We start from the raw sequence: 15,550 nt of genomic DNA on the forward strand, positions 1-15,550 counted from the left end.
TAACATTCAGATTTAAGTATGATATTAAAATCATCCTCGGCGTCTTCTTGTTTTCCCATAATGCCTTGCTGTGGGAGCATTTGACAGACTCAGCAGCTATCCTGCAGCAGCTATATCAGAGAGTCTATCATGCTACAAAACATTTCCTGGTTTTATTCAAATGCCATGAAAGCTAAAAAAATCCTCTTTTTACATAAAGCGCAGCTATATTTACAGCATGGATAGTTCCACTTGATGATGCTGTTTATGCCTGAGCTCTTGATTCTCTTCTTAACCCCTTGGATAATGTTATATAGTCATTAGACATGGCATGAATTATACAGATATTACTGCTGTTTAGGGAATGAAAAGGATTCCCAAATCAAATTCCCTTTAAAAACTAAATTAAAAGGAAAATCCTTGAGCAATTTTACAGCTTAGTGGCTCATTTTAATTGGAGCTGCTGATATGCATTCTAGTGTGTAGTCCTCTGTGATTCTGAAACTCATGATAGTGGTTTTCCTGTCCTCCCAGGTGGAGTTTGAGGGTTTGAAGCATGAGATCCGTCGCCTAGAGGAGGACACTCAGTTCCTTAACAGCCAGCTGGAGGATGCCATCCGTCTAAAGGAGATCGCTGAGCGTCAACTGAGTGAGGCTCTGGAGACCATCAAGACGGAGCGTGAGCTGAAAGCTTCCCTGCGGAAAGAGCTGTCCCACTACATGAACATTGGAGACACTCTGTACAACAGGTAAATGGAACAGAAACCAGGTTCTCAAACTCTTCACAACAGGCTTCACAAAACTCTTAATAACATACAGTTTCCACATTGTTTCTTCAGTCCTCTCAGCATTTCTCTGGATGGTCTCAAGTTCAGCGACGATGCTGCAACTGAACCTAACAACGACGAGGCTCTCCACGGATATGAGAATGGCTTCATCAAACTGGCCAATGCCATCACTGACGACAACCGGATCTCCATGCCTAAGAAGGAAGAGCTTTTCCGTCCTGTGCCCAGCCTTGTTGATGACCTGCTCAGCGAACTTAACATCTCAGAGATCCAGAAGCTCAAACAGCAGCTGATGCAGGTTTGTGTTTCTGCATGAGAGCTTGTGTTTTCTGCTCACAATACAAAATACAGTTTTCATAGCAATGCTTGCTCAGCTAATTTCTCTTATCGGGTGTGAATCATTTTTATGCAGTTATACGCTGAATTAATACCAGGAAACGCTAGAATAAAAGACATGCAATTCCTGTTTAGTGGCTCATGTAAGTGGTTTTTTAGACTTTGAACTATGACTGTTTACAGTTGCCAGTTTATTAGCGTCACTTAGATCAAAGTAATCTGATAGTTCACCAATACTGGAAGTTATAATGTTCAACTTTTGAAATTTAGTTTGATTTTTTTATGTGTATTTTTTTTTTTTTTTTTTACACAAATAATCCTATTTTGTTCACTCTGTTTATGTTTGTTGGCAAAATAGCAGAAGTTGAATATGTCTGTATAAAATGCAATTAATTCCCAAATACTCATAAATATCTTTAAAATAGTTTTACATTTTTACAAGTTACAAGTTTTAAATTGTCGCATTTACACTAGAATTTATTGGAGGGCTGTGCGGCTGGACTCCTACAGTTTTAACTGGGTGTAGCTGACCCGAAATCTCAGTGTATGTTTGGTTGAACGGAAGGTGCATCTTACAGTGGAGCGTTGTCTTGCCCCAGTCTGCTGCAGGGATCTAAATCCCCTTACAGCAAAGTTAATCCAGGGACTCGCACACATATCCTGCTCCGTGTGACCCCAAGGCGGCGGGTGGTGGCACCGGAGGACCTGCCATCTGCTTGATCATCACTCCATGAGTCCAAGGCCACAACTGATTGGGCACCATGGTTACCAGAAAATACTAGCAACCTGTGGATAGTGGATAGTTTTGATGTCTGAGGGCTTAAGTCTTTTTTTTTCTTCCTTCATCAAACATAAATATGGTTGCTGGATTAATGTGGGAACTTGAAGCCACCACAGTGTTGTCTATTGTAATGGAAAGACTGTCAGACTGTGATTAAAATCCCATGTTTGATATGACCCAACAGCATATTATTCAGCCCACTAAAACCTTCTGACACATCACTCCACAGATTCCTGGCAGCAATCAGAGCAGAGGAAACAAAAAACATTCCTACTCATTTAGTCAAACTCTGCTGCTCTTGTGTCTCAACTCATATTATTCTTATTTCTTTAGGGATAAATCCCAAACATCCACTCATTGGAAGTTAACTTATTAGTACTTGGCAATTCAGCATTTATGACAGATTCTGCAGGAATAAGGTCACCACTGCTGTGCTGACTGCCCATAAACACTATTTCAAGCATTGGTGTCTCATAAACTGTCTTGACAGTTTTTAATGTGACCACTGATGTAAATAAAGGAGCCACTCTGGTTAAGCATGCAGTCACTTTTAGAAATGAATCTTCACGAGCTATTGTGAAATAATAAATTATGTATGCAGATGAGCATGATACTTTAATATTATTTACAGAGCAGATTCCAAAATAGTTTGTGAGCATCTTTGTGTAAGATGACACCCCCACGCTGTCTGCCAGCACTGAGGTGAACTGAGTCCAGCAGACTGTCAAGGTCATCCTGATTCTGATGTCAGACCTAGTGGGCAATATGCGTCTCATACATACATGATAGACGATCCTGATATATAACATGATTTAAAGACATGAGTCCTTCATCAGATTAGCAAGTTAACAAAAACTGCAAAAGTGCATGTATTACAGGGCGAGGTCCTTTTGCTAATTGTGTCTCTGCATTTCTACTCAGATGGAGCGTGAGAAGGTCAACCTGATGTCCACTCTGCAGGACTCCCAGAAACAGCTAGAGCAGGCGAACGGTGCTCTGTCAGAGCATCAGGAGAAGGTCAACCGCCTCACAGAGAACCTCAATGCCATCCGCAAGCTCCAAGCCAGCAAGGAGCGCCAATCTGCTTTGGATAATGAGAAAGAACGTGATAGCCACGAAGATGTAGACTATTATGAGGTTGACATCAACGGACCTGAGATCCTGGAGTGCAAGTACAAGGTAAATGGCATGTGGTCGTTGTAGGCAGCGCAAAATGTCAAATTAAATTTGAAACCTGCAGGAAAACTAAATAGGGTCAAGTCCGAAAAATGTCAAATGTCTTGCAACACGTTTGGGTTTCATTTACACTCGCATGTGATCTTGCTTCTCTAGGTTGCGGTGTCAGAGGCAGGAGAGCTGAAGGAGGAACTGAAGACTCTGAAAGCAGAATACCAGGCCTGTCAGTCGCGTTACGAAGAGGAGCGCACCCGTCTGGCAACCGATGTGACAACACTCAAAGACAACCTGGCAACTCTGGAGAAGACCAGCCACGTAGAGAGAGAAGAGAAAGCCAAGCTTGAGAAAGAGCTGCGCAAGGTGAGATGTTTCTCTAGACATTTTTATTTTGATGTTTTTATATATGCCTTATTTTTAAAAATCTTTTTCATTTTTGTTTTTAAGTTAAATAATCCGTTTTTTGTTGTTTGGTGTGTTCTCAGTTGAGCGACGTAGCAGGCGAGTCTCAGGGTAGTCTGAGTGTGGCACAGGATGAGCTGGTCACCTTCAGTGAAGAACTGGCCACCCTCTACAACCATGTCTGCATGTGCAACAACGAGACCCCCAACCGCGTCATGCTCGACTTCTACAAAGAGGGTAAGGGTGGTCGGAGCAGCCCGGAAGGCCGCGGCCGCCGCTCTCCCATCCTGCTCACCAAGGGCCTCTTCCCTGAGCCCAGTAAGACCGACCTGAGCGATGGAGCACCTTCCCCGATCTCCTCCCTGCCTTCTCCCGTGTCTGACCACCGACGCGAGCCCATGAACATCTACAATCTGGTTGCTATCATCAGAGACCAGATTAAGCACCTGCAGCTGGCAGTGGACCGCACCACCGAGCTGTCGCGCCAGAGGGTTGCTTCTCTGGAGCTGGGCACTGTGGCCGACAAGGACAAGGAAGCCTGCATGGAGGAGATCCTCAAACTGAAATCCCTGCTCAGCACCAAGAGGGAACAGATTGCCACCCTGCGCACTGTCCTCAAGGCCAACAAGCAGGTAGGTTGATCTGTTTGAGTGTCTGTAAACAACGTACTCTCAATACAAACATTTGTCATTGTCCACAAAAGTTAGAAATAGAGGTAGGGGGAATTATTTTGGGTGTGTTCAGCTGCTGAAGCAAATTCTTTGCAGTCTAGATCTATAGCAAACACTGGTTGAGAGAGCAGCTGTATGGTGACAGCTGCCTCGAGTATTTGTGTGGTTAGAATCAGAGAACAGCTTTACAAAGCAAAAAGAACCATAACCCAGAGGCGGAGTGTGTATGCAGTTGTTTGGTAGTCATTTGAAGTATGCATGTGGCTACATAGTGGACATTAGAACGCAGATGTGAAAATAACTCATAAACCGCACAGCTAGGGTTTTTAAACTGAACATTAGCAGCTAGAATCATGCGCCGTAATAAAAAAGTTAGGAAGCATACCCCAACTTCTTCCAGGTGCTTTGACCATTTTGTTCTTTCTGCCCACTCACAGACAGCTGAAGTGGCTCTGGCCAATCTGAAGAGCAAGTATGAGAATGAAAAGGCGATGGTGACCGAGACCATGATGAAACTGAGGAATGAGCTCAAAGCTTTGAAAGAGGACGCTGCCACCTTTTCCTCTCTCCGGGCCATGTTTGCCACACGGTAAGAATCGTGCCAGCACCTGCATGATGGTCAAGAAAATATGTTTTATCTACATCCTGCCATCAAAGGCACAGAAGTCTTTATCTGACATAACATTGTAACCTGGTAAATTCTTTACTTATTTGATCTCTCCAGAGGAGGTTGTGACAGTAGCAAGTCGTGGCATGAATTCCATACTGTGCTGCTATGCTACAGCAGTAACACAGACACGTGTCATTTTTATTAATGCCGCACATGCAGCACACAAAGGTCATACACAATATAACCAGGTAGCATGAAGATAAGATTATAGTCATAACGTAATCCATGTTTACCATATGTTGGCTTTATTTCTGTGGTAATATTGAAACATGACATATTTAAGTACACTATTGTGTTATTAATTCATAGACAGGAAGTGCTTCTATTCGGAGAGATTCAGACTATAAATAACAGAAGGTGCCTAATCTGGATATCACTTAAATATGTCACTTAACCATTGTTTTTGACCAGTGACTTGGTGTGTGTGTGTGTCTGTCAGATGGGCCGACACGCATGTTAATCTTTTCTGATTCTAAAGAGAAGCCGGTCAAAGGTTCTGCACATAATCCCACCTCAGATTGGGATGGATTACACATTCACCCCTCAACACGTAGTAGACTAAGGACTCGTGAGCTGCTTGCTTGTTTATTTTTGGGTGTGCACATGTGCATGTGTGAACAATATTTTTGTGCTTTTTTGATAGATAATTTCATTTAAAACAATGATGCCCGCGCTTCCTGTAAATATAAGCTATATTCCAGACAGCATTGCAGAGATGCTGAGACAGTCTGTCCTTCATTTAAAGCTGTATTACATTCCACAGCGAAGTTCAAGCTGTGCAGAAGGGAAAGAGGAGGGTAGGGAGAGGCGAGTTTGTACAATGAAGGGTATAACTGCTGCAGGGAGTGTGTGTGGGCAGCTCAGCACCCCTTGTCTTACCCATACAGAAATTCAATACAGATCGCTGAAGTGCACTAGCTGAAGTAATTCCATATACCTGCAGTGCCTAATCAATTAGTAACAGTTTTAAAACTCATCCGGCTGCAAATATAGGCATGTGTCGCCACAGGCTTTTTTGTGTATACTGCAGAGCTAAGTTGCTGCAGGATGCTGAAGTATTATAACTAAAAAGCAACCTTGGCTGATGGGGAACCAGTTCTTGTACCGACTACCTGTTTTTGGCTTCTTCTTCTTCTTCTTCTTTTTTTTACCCTGAAGGGCCCTATAGTTGTGTCAGGTGTCAGAGGAGAGCAGCTGACGTGTAAGATCATGTTTAAATGTTTTTCTCTTTGAGTTTCTTTTGCCGGAGAGGGTTAAGATGTTCCTGTTTACTTCCTGTTTCAGTCCATGTGTTTTTATTCCTCCATATGCCCAGAGCAGCTCCACAGACTATGTTGTTGAGCTTTCAGCTCCAGCACCACACCACTATGTATGATTTACATTCACTGTTTATGGGACTCGTGTATTGGTATGTAAATTGTGTCTTATATGACACAGAGTTGGGTCAGGGGACTCTTTTGAGAGGCAGGGGGACTTGCCTGAATGAAGTTTCCCACACTCCCCCCCTCTTTGTATCCCCTGTTCCCCCTCCATCCTTCCTCACAGCCAAACACCCGGTTCTCTTGTCATGTGGAAAAGAAAGAGAGGAAGGACCAGGCCTTCAGTTAAAGCCCACTACAGGAGTCTAATTTGATAGTTTTTTTTTCTTTCACTTTTCAAGATAATCACTGCTCACACAAAGTCTGTAAAGGAGGATGTCTGAGATGTGTACTCGTGGATTCAAATGATGTATAGTCTTTGACAAAGGGGAAGAGAGATGAAGTGGAAGTGAAAGAATGTGTGGGGCTTGTTATGGTTTTATTGTTCAGGGTATTGGCACATAATATACTCATAGGACTAAAAGGCACACCAGACATATTATTGACATTTTTGTTTTTAAAAGCAATTTAACAAAAACATTTATTTTAACACGAATAGCAAATAGGAAGGAGTAATTCTGTTTAGTTTATTTCATGAGAGCAACACAGGAATGTTTATGGGCTTCACTGTCCCCTCCTTCTGTATGTGTGCCTCTCTAGCTGCAGTATCTGGTGTCATGTTAACAGTAAGCTCCTGCCTCCGACATTCCTAAGACAAGCCTGGACATGCTCGTGCCTTCTGCTCTCGCTGTCCGATAAAATGTACACCTTCAGTTATCTGGTTATTCTGGTGCTGGGTCTATGTTAGTTGTTTTCCCTTTTTAGCTTTCTTTGTTTTGTTCGAAAAGTACCTCCTCGTGTGTGTGTGTGTGTGTGTGTGTGTGTGTGTGTGTGTGTGTGTGTCTGTGTGTGTGAGAGATATCCATACCACCATGACCAATCAAGCTCTAGACGAGACCACAGCTGAGCATGTTTTGAATGTGTGTGTTTGTGTCCTATTGGGAAATTATTGGTTATGAATGTTTTAGTAGTCACAGCCTTTAAATGTCAGCAGCTACTGTAAATCATTACAGCGAGATGCAGATAATGCGCTTATTTGTCAGAGTGTGAATATTATGATTCCTTATGCTCAAAAGGCCAGCCGTCGCCTCCTGGCCCCCTTCGGCTATTGTGCTAGAACTCCCGATCACCAGGGCAAAAAGACTCCTATTGTATCCACCCACTGCTTAGAATAGACTCCTCTTTTTTTCCCGGGAAAAATGCCCCCCACCCCTATGCAAGAGTGACTGAACTGTCTGAAGGTGCACCAGCTCGCTCCTTGCTCCCGGGTTGTTCCCAAATCTCATACTGGGTTTAATGAGGTAGCACTGATCCCTATTGTCTGGGTGTGTGTCCCAGAGGGAATCAAGCTGCATACACAAGAGGAGGGGGCCATGGTTTGTATTTGTTTGGTGGTCTGGCAAGGCCAGGGTTCACATGGCCCACCACCACGTGCAGCACCACACGCAGCAAAAACAGCTGCGCTTCCTGTTTGCAGATGCTCCCTTCAATATTTTCTTTTCCTTTTTTTTTTTTAAGAAAAAGCTGATAAATTCTTCACCTACTGAAAGATTATTTGCTTGCTTTGCATTATTTTTATGGATTTTTTTTATTTTATGTTATTTATTTATCTCTTCTGCAGCAGCAGTTCAGTTGCTAAACACGGACTAAATCAGAACAGATCGGTAATGACAGTTACGGCTCGTAGAGAAAAGAGTTTGCAGACTATAGCTTCAGGCTAGGGTGTTAACAAAAAAATAAATAATTATTAATTTCAAATAAATGAAAGTGAGTTGGGTGAGGCTGCCTAACAGTTAAATTGTATCTGAACTTTGGTGCTAGAACGGTTGGGCAATTAAGTGCTGCTCACTAACGTATTCAGCCCTTCCCTCCCAATAGGTTTGACAGTCATTACTGAAGAATGTCACTCGATTTGCTTTGTCAGCAGCACAGAAAACAGGGATGAGCAAGATGAGAGAGAAAGTGACTGATTCAGGCAGATAAAGAGAGACGGTAGCAAGGAAGTGACGAGGCTTGAAAGGCAATGATAAGACCCAAGAGAGGGGATAAAAGGAAACAGGAGCACAGGAGCACGACAGCAGCAGATGGGGAGTGGCGATATGGACCCCCCACCTTGAAATCCTGTCAGGTGTCCCACTTTTTATACTTGTCCAGCTTTAGACACACACACACACACACTAACACGTGTGCAAGGACAGCGGGAGACAGGTGATAATGCCGCAGTGCAGCACCCGGTGATGACGAGCGTTAGCAGACAGACTTCATATCTTGTGCTATTTCGCACACAGATGGGAGATGCAAGGGAGGCATAGAAGTTATGCTGTCTCACTCAAACTGGAAAATTGGAGATCAGGTGTGAACAGCTACAGCTCAGAGCAATAAACCACATTCTTCTCTTCTCCGTCTTAATTTTTCTCCTCTTTCGCTCCCCTCCTCTGCCTATTTCTTAGGTGATGCAGAAATGATCTTCCCATTGACCTGTAGGCTAATGATTTAATCCCTTATGTATGTAATCTATCTTCAACTGCCACTGTGCATACATTCATATTATCCCAAGGCACTGCAAGCTGCTCTCAGATGTCTCACCTGTTCATGCCCTCTAGCAGCAGCTATACAAATAAAAAGTATGGGTTTAATTTTCAGCTTATGAAATGACGGGAGGTGCGGTGAGAGTTTGTTACTATATCTGGCAAATTATCTGCAGAATGTTTTAAGTGGAGCTGAAAATGTGTTCGTTGGGGGGACTTTGTTGAAGAGGACCAAAATGGCTGGTGAAGTCCTAAGTTAATATTTCAGAAGCTTGGGCAGTCTTGCAGGCCTTCATGTTGTGGCTCAAGGGCTCCACCTGCTGGTGGCTAATGTATTACACTAGCAGGAAGTTTATGATGTGTGGGTTTGAATGTGTGTCTGAGTGTTTCTGTCAGTGAATCAAATCTGAGGTATGGCATGAGGTTCGTGTTTAATAATATCACAAAAATGTCAAAAAGATTCAACTGATTTTTTTTTTTTTTGGCTGTTGAAGCAGTGCCCTCTTGTGATATGTCACAGGAACAAATCTGACATTACTGTTTTTTCTGCCCGTGTTTCTCCTGCAGTTGTGATGAGTATGTTACCCAGCTGGATGAGATGCAGAGGCAGCTGGCCGCAGCAGAGGACGAGAAGAAAACCCTTAACTCTCTGCTGCGAATGGCTATCCAGCAGAAGCTCGCCCTGACACAGCGCCTGGAAGATCTGGAGTTTGATCACGAGCAGACCCGTCGGGGAGGCAACGCAGGCCGTGCTAAAGCACGCAGCAAGGCCGCCAGCACCGCCAGCGCCGCCGCCGCCACCAACGCCACCAACAACCCGCATGTAAGTCAGAGTCTCACCTGCTCTGTCTCGGGCCGACCAGAGCACAGCATTTCTGTGCCCAGTGGCATCCTGGGAGGCCCCGTGGTCTTCTGCAGTGAGAAGTACAAGATCTACTGCGACTGAGGCGGCAGAAACGTCCGCATGGGACTGCTGTGTACAGAGGGGAGGGGGCTCACGGGCCGAAACCCTCCCTGCCTTAGTGTTAAAGAGCCCCACTTGCTCGCTTAGCTCCATGGCCAGCCTGCGCTCCTCTAGGGACTGATGTGTTACTAACCAGCTGCTCGTGTGTGCTACTATAAACGCTTAGGGGAATGCAGTGTATGTACAGTGTGCACTAGACGTTTGGACTGTAGTAGACATATATGGCATGTGGGTTATAAGGCCCTGGTTATATTGGGGGGTTTGTGGATATTATGGGTTGTCTATTCTTTCCGCTGTCATAGTGCTGTATGTATGATGTAAAAGGTGGCAGCTTCTGTGCTTGTTTGTTCTGGCCCCCCGGAGTGGCTTGCCTGGTAACATTAACATATTGCTGAGGTGGAGACGTGTAAAGATGATGTCACTCTGATGCTCTAACAACTAAACTTGACATCCTCTGTTCTTTGGCTTGTCTGTCGGCATTGGTGCTCCTTTCCGAATAAATAAAACGGCCCCTTCTTTCCTCTGCCTCTCCGTCCTGGTCCCCCCAGGACTGAACCATGCCCGGCAGCCCACTTTCTAATGTTTACAACCAGAAAAAGGAACTAAAATATGCAAGCTCCCCCTGCTTTTTTGCTAGGGGAGCATAATATGATTTTACACAGAAATACAAAAAAAATCATAAGTGGGTTAATGAAGTTGTTTGGGCAGAAAAGGAGCACTTGTGACCACAGCTGTTTATTTCAGGTTAATTTTAAAGCTGTGATGCTAGCACACCAATACTATAGGGTCAATAGAATCGCATGGCTTTGCAGCTGAAAATGCTTGAGAGCTTTTTAACTGTTTTTCTGTTGTTAGGTGTGTGGTACCAGACGAAACTCTGTACTACAGGGCTCTACATTGTTTTTTGGTTTTAAAAAAAGAGGAGTTAATTGGTGTGATACAAGAGGGCTGTCTAATCCCTGTGACCCATTATGTTGCAAAGGATTCATTCAGAGCCATATTACGAGAAAGAAGGTTTGACAAATCGACACATCTAAATTAAGTGCACTTCAGCATAGGTGCCTCAGGTTCCTGCTTCTGTTCAAATGGATATAATGCTTACTGTGAAAAGAGATACAATATAGTTTTAATCAGAGAGGATTTTTTTAAAAACTCTATAGAATAAATCCTTGAAGAGCACAAATCGAAACTGTTCTCACATCCGGACAATAAATCTGCAAACAAATCCAACCGACCGCTCGACAAAAGTGCCTGTCGACCCCAAACGCTTGATATTTTTATATATTTGTTGATGTAAAGCCCTGTCCTTGCGTCTCAGCTGAGCTAATGCTGTTCTTTTCCTTCTCACCCCCCATCCCCCGCCCCGCTGTTTGCGAGTTTGCTGAGAGCTGTCAAATAATTTCTATGTGGTTATGTGGCTGAAAAAAAAAAATCCTCTCCTAATGTCTCTAATCTGTGTCTCATTGCTCGGTCGCTACTACGACCTTCTCTCTTGTAGATTGTCAGCAGCTTGCTCCCCCAGCATCACCACTCACCCTTTAACTAGAATGAGGAATATTTTTGTCAGGTAACGTCCTCGCATACGATGTGTTTTCCGAATTTTGCCTGTGTTTATATCTCAGTGTTGCAGTGAAGGGCCTTCATTTGTGTACAAGGCTTTTAACCGTTGCAAATGAAGGGCCTCTCCTTTTTGTTTTCTTGGGTTGCTTGGTGTGTGAGGACAAAGCAACGTACTGTTTTAGTATTGACAATAGCTTTAACCCCTTGCAAGCTAGTATTACGCAAATAGGCAAAATTTAAGTGGGGCTTGTGTTTAATAAAATCCATGTACCGCTTGTGGATCATAGACACATTAGCTTTATGATGCTAAAAGCAGGGTTGATGTGAGGAAATCCTGCAAGATTTGTTTAAAAAAATAGCATTTTCTACTACTAATAAGCTATATATAAAATTCTCTATATTCTTAATATGATCATGTTCAGGTTATAATCTTGCAGGTTTCTACTACACTATTCCTTCCTCTTAAATGCATATACAATGGGCATTTATTCCTCTGAACACAGGGAATTATGTCCGCAGTCAACCCTGCTTGAGTGCGCATCCGTAAGCCGCAGCACACAGCATGGAGACGAGGCTATTGTACACTTTCTGAAAAAAGAAAAAAAACAGCCTCCTTAGAGGTCAGTCACTCCTATGTTTGAAATTCAGTCAACTTACAAGTGCGGTATATTCTGTTTCCATCAGTTTGCGCTGAGAAAAAAAGTTTAGGGAGTAGAGGAGGGAGAACTAATCGTGTTGTAAACCAGCTCCTGAGAGAGGAGATAAGAAAGTTAAACATGCTGGTGAAGAAAGCCAGATGTGTGGCTGGATGGAGAATCTAATCCAGGGGTGCTTTTCGTTACGCATGCTTATCTCCTTGGGAAACTTTATAATTTAAGGAATTGGAAGATCCTACCATGATACTTAGAGACACGAGAATAGGCTGGCATAGCGAAAAACACCCCGTGATTTTTTTTTTCTTTATTCTTTTTCTGAGGGATAAACTCCCGCTGATATTTGGAGGAAAAAAACCCTTGAGATTGGTTGCTCGCTCAACCAGAGGACATTGATTCAAATTAGTTAAGCTCCCAACCGTATCCCTTGTATAGGTTATGTGGATTTACTGAGCAGTAGATGATTGCAGGATGTGATTGTGACTAGAATCCCCTCTCCTTAGATAGACTAATCCCCGCTTCACTCGATCTAGTTTGAAATCAATGTCTGGCTTTTTTGGTGTCATTCCAATATGCCACCTAAAATAAAACAGCAAAGCTCCTCCTACCTCTGCCTGCAGGCTCCTCCCACATCACCTCTAAGTTTGACTTCACATGATGCATCTTGTTTCTGATTTAAAAGTAAGCCTGCATGTGAAAAGCATAACCCATTTTTCATTAACTTGCATGGCTTATGAGAAAGACCCATCTCCTTTGGTGGTGGGATGTGGCTTCAACTCTGTCCTATGAGTGAAAGTTCATGGTACTCGTGAGTCACTGGCTTCCTAACCACACCTGCGGGATGATTTGCAGTGAATGCGCTTTCACACCAGAAACTAAATGGCCGCACCGGTTGGCTTAAAGTTCCTAACATCGCTTTCTGTTGCTTTGACTAACCAACAGCCGCCATCTTAGTCTGTCTGCGTGGACTCCGCTGCTGTGACCTTGTAAACAGTCACTCTCAAATGACCAAAACCAAGTGCTAATGATGCTCATTATTTGTTTGTTTCTCCACTTTTGCAGTAATTTCAGTAATTCTGCACGGACGACGAAGTACCAACACAAGGTCCATTCTCGCAGCTGATTGAGTTGGGCGAAACGAGTTAGCGCTACTCTAGGCTATTTGGACTTGAAGAAAAAAAAATGGCAAAACATAAGTACAAACGTTAAGCACAGGTTTTTAATTTGAATCAATTGTCCTCCCTTTTTCATTTTAAAGCTATTATGTTATGCACATTAGGATCCCACTTGGCCCAAATTGTGGATGCCTCTGCTGGAAGCCATTTTTGCCTCGCAAGTACAGTGAACTTCTTGGCTTGTAATTGGCCAATCCCTCCAAATCCTCTATTTAGAAGCCAAGGGAGATGTGGTCGTTTCTTATTGTTAATCAACAAGCTGTTTTTGTTTGGTTTTATCTTTCATTTTTAGTTTATCGTTTTGTTAATCTGTGCACTTTCATTTTATAGGATTATAACATGCTATTATTAACCTATAGGAAGCATGGTAGTACAATGGTTTGTTGAGTTATCCAATATAGGTTGTAGGGCTGTAGTATTGTAAGTCCTCCTCAAATATTTGAATTTAAACAATACGCACTCTAGTAAGGCTCCACAAACCACAAATGTACTATGATGACTCTGTCCTCAAGAATTTATCCATCAAATAATCATTTTAAAATCGTTTTGTTACATCGTGTTATGCTGTTGCTTTTATTTTTCATATGTTTGTTCTACTGCCATGTTCTCTACAAAAATCCAGGGTGATCAAATTCTGGGGTTTTTCATGTATTTATTATTCCTAGGAATAGTTCAAAAATTACACTATGAAACTTGACAACGCTCTGACTCAAATAGGTAAGTTGTGTGTTGGGAAAAATTTGCGTGACGACGATATGTGCTTTTCCTAGCTTCTTACCGAGGGCGTTCCACTGAAACGGGATCGCTGGCTTTCAGAATTCTTTGCAACTGCGACAATTAAAATTCCAAATTGGAATTGTTTCATTCTCTCTTTGTTTATTGTGCCAAATCTTGGTACACCGTTTAGGTTGAAAAAAAGAAAAAGAATCGAAAAGAAGAAGAAAAAAAACCTGAGAAAGGTGCAGTTTGGGCCATGGCTCTCGCTGCCGTGCGAGAGCCGGGGTTTTGTTTTTTGGTTCGTTTTAGTTCTTCGTTTCTGACCAGTAGTGCCTTTCATTGTTTCAAGGGAGAATCTTAGACTAGTGTTTTATGTTTCTGTTTTTTATATATAGGTGAGGACTTTGGGTTCAAAATGACTGTGAGCAGCAATAAGCGCAAAGGGAATTTTCCCCCCTTTTCTGCATGAGTGAGGTGATAGTTTTGAAATTAGCTCAATAAAACTCAAGTTGTATTGAATTCTGCAGGTCAGTGATCCCCTCGAGAAATTCAGGGGTATTGAGAAAAGGTTTTTTTTTGTTGTTTTTTTTATTTTATCAAACATTGGGAACCAAAAGAGATCCCTTTGGCCTCCAGTTATTGAACAAAGTGCTCCAAGCATCTTTAATGTGTTGGGGTAGATCAGTGTACTATTGGAAACATCTATGTATCTCTAGCTTTGTTTGGTGAAGGTAATGTGATATCAATAGTATTGTTAAAAAATGTGCAGAGAGCGCATTTTATCTTTACTTTTGTCTAATTTGACTTTTGTTTGTTTTGTTTTTTTTATTCTTGAATCTTTTTTTTTTTTACATCATCTTTGAGCATGGTGTTTTCAGGAAACAGAAAACAAGATTAGCATCAACAAGCTTGAATAGTGCCATTATAGCCAATGCTTGTTTGTTGAGGCGTTAAAGTTACCAATATGGATAAGAAGCTAACAAAAAAAAGTGCAATTCAGATACTGTTTTACATTAAAAAGAAAAAGTTTTCTGTTTGCTGGAAGCGATAGCATTGTGATACTACAAAAAATAGCTGTGCAAACTTTATATTGTCATATTGTGTTTCAGTATTGATCCATAATGAGAGTTTGATATCTTTATATGAAATAACGACTTCACCTGTATTTATTTGAACTGTCATGCAGTACTGTATTCTTATCAATAATGTGCATTATGATTAGTGGCATATTGATTACAGCTAAACGTCATATGCATGTTTCTCAGTCATGGGACCTTTACACAGAGTTGAAAACAAACATGTTAAAACTTTTGTCAGGGTGTTTTTAAAAGAGAGAAAAAAATTAGGGCTTGGGGCGGGGACCAGTTAAGTCTGATGTATTACTGCTGAACTAATCCTATGAAAGTGTTTTGTTTGTTTTCTAGTGGAGATGGTATGTCTGTGTAAGGGTAGTCATACTGGCTAAAATCAATAAATGTGACTTAAGTTCCAGCGTGTTTCAGTGTTGTTATTTATAGCTGCTCCACAGCTGAAGCGGATGAAAGGGTTAACCATTGAAGTATGTGGTCTGCAGCCCTGGAGTCTCCTCATAGCGTTCCCAGTTGGAAGCCAGGGGAAGGGGGAACTTCCCAGCTGTCCAAGCGGCTCCAGGAACCTGATCACATTTCACACAATGCACAAAAACACCTCCACTAAAACCCCCCACCTCCCCCATCCCTACCCTGTCTGTTCTCTG

General features: G+C 42.4%; 1 protein-coding gene across 5 annotated transcripts in view; it reads left to right on the forward strand.

Moving 5' to 3' along the window:
* The window catches only part of LOC116331091 (protein bicaudal D homolog 2-like), a 41,621-nt gene extending 26,315 nt beyond the window's left edge, over positions 1-15,306 (forward strand). Inside the window, exons 4-12 of one of the 5 annotated variants that reach the window (XM_031753639.2) lie at positions 514-728; positions 819-1,065; positions 2,806-3,063; positions 3,217-3,420; positions 3,543-4,091; positions 4,568-4,719; positions 9,314-9,569; positions 11,209-11,277; positions 12,986-15,306. In XM_031753639.2, the coding sequence (XP_031609499.2) occupies positions 514-728; positions 819-1,065; positions 2,806-3,063; positions 3,217-3,420; positions 3,543-4,091; positions 4,568-4,719; positions 9,314-9,569; positions 11,209-11,256 (1,929 nt within the window). In that variant the 3' untranslated portion in view covers positions 11,257-11,277; positions 12,986-15,306. Of the gene's footprint in view, positions 1-513; positions 729-818; positions 1,066-2,805; positions 3,064-3,216; positions 3,421-3,542; positions 4,092-4,567; positions 4,720-9,313 lie in introns of all 5 variants that reach the window. The other 4 variants (XR_005609580.1, XM_039604250.1, XM_031753640.2 and 1 more) reach the window with 4 other exon arrangements.
* Positions 15,307-15,550: the final 244 nt, after the last annotated feature.

Source organism: Oreochromis aureus, linkage group 20, assembly GCF_013358895.1.
Source record: "Oreochromis aureus strain Israel breed Guangdong linkage group 20, ZZ_aureus, whole genome shotgun sequence".
In the NCBI taxonomy this organism is placed as follows: Eukaryota; Metazoa; Chordata; class Actinopteri; order Cichliformes; family Cichlidae; genus Oreochromis; species Oreochromis aureus.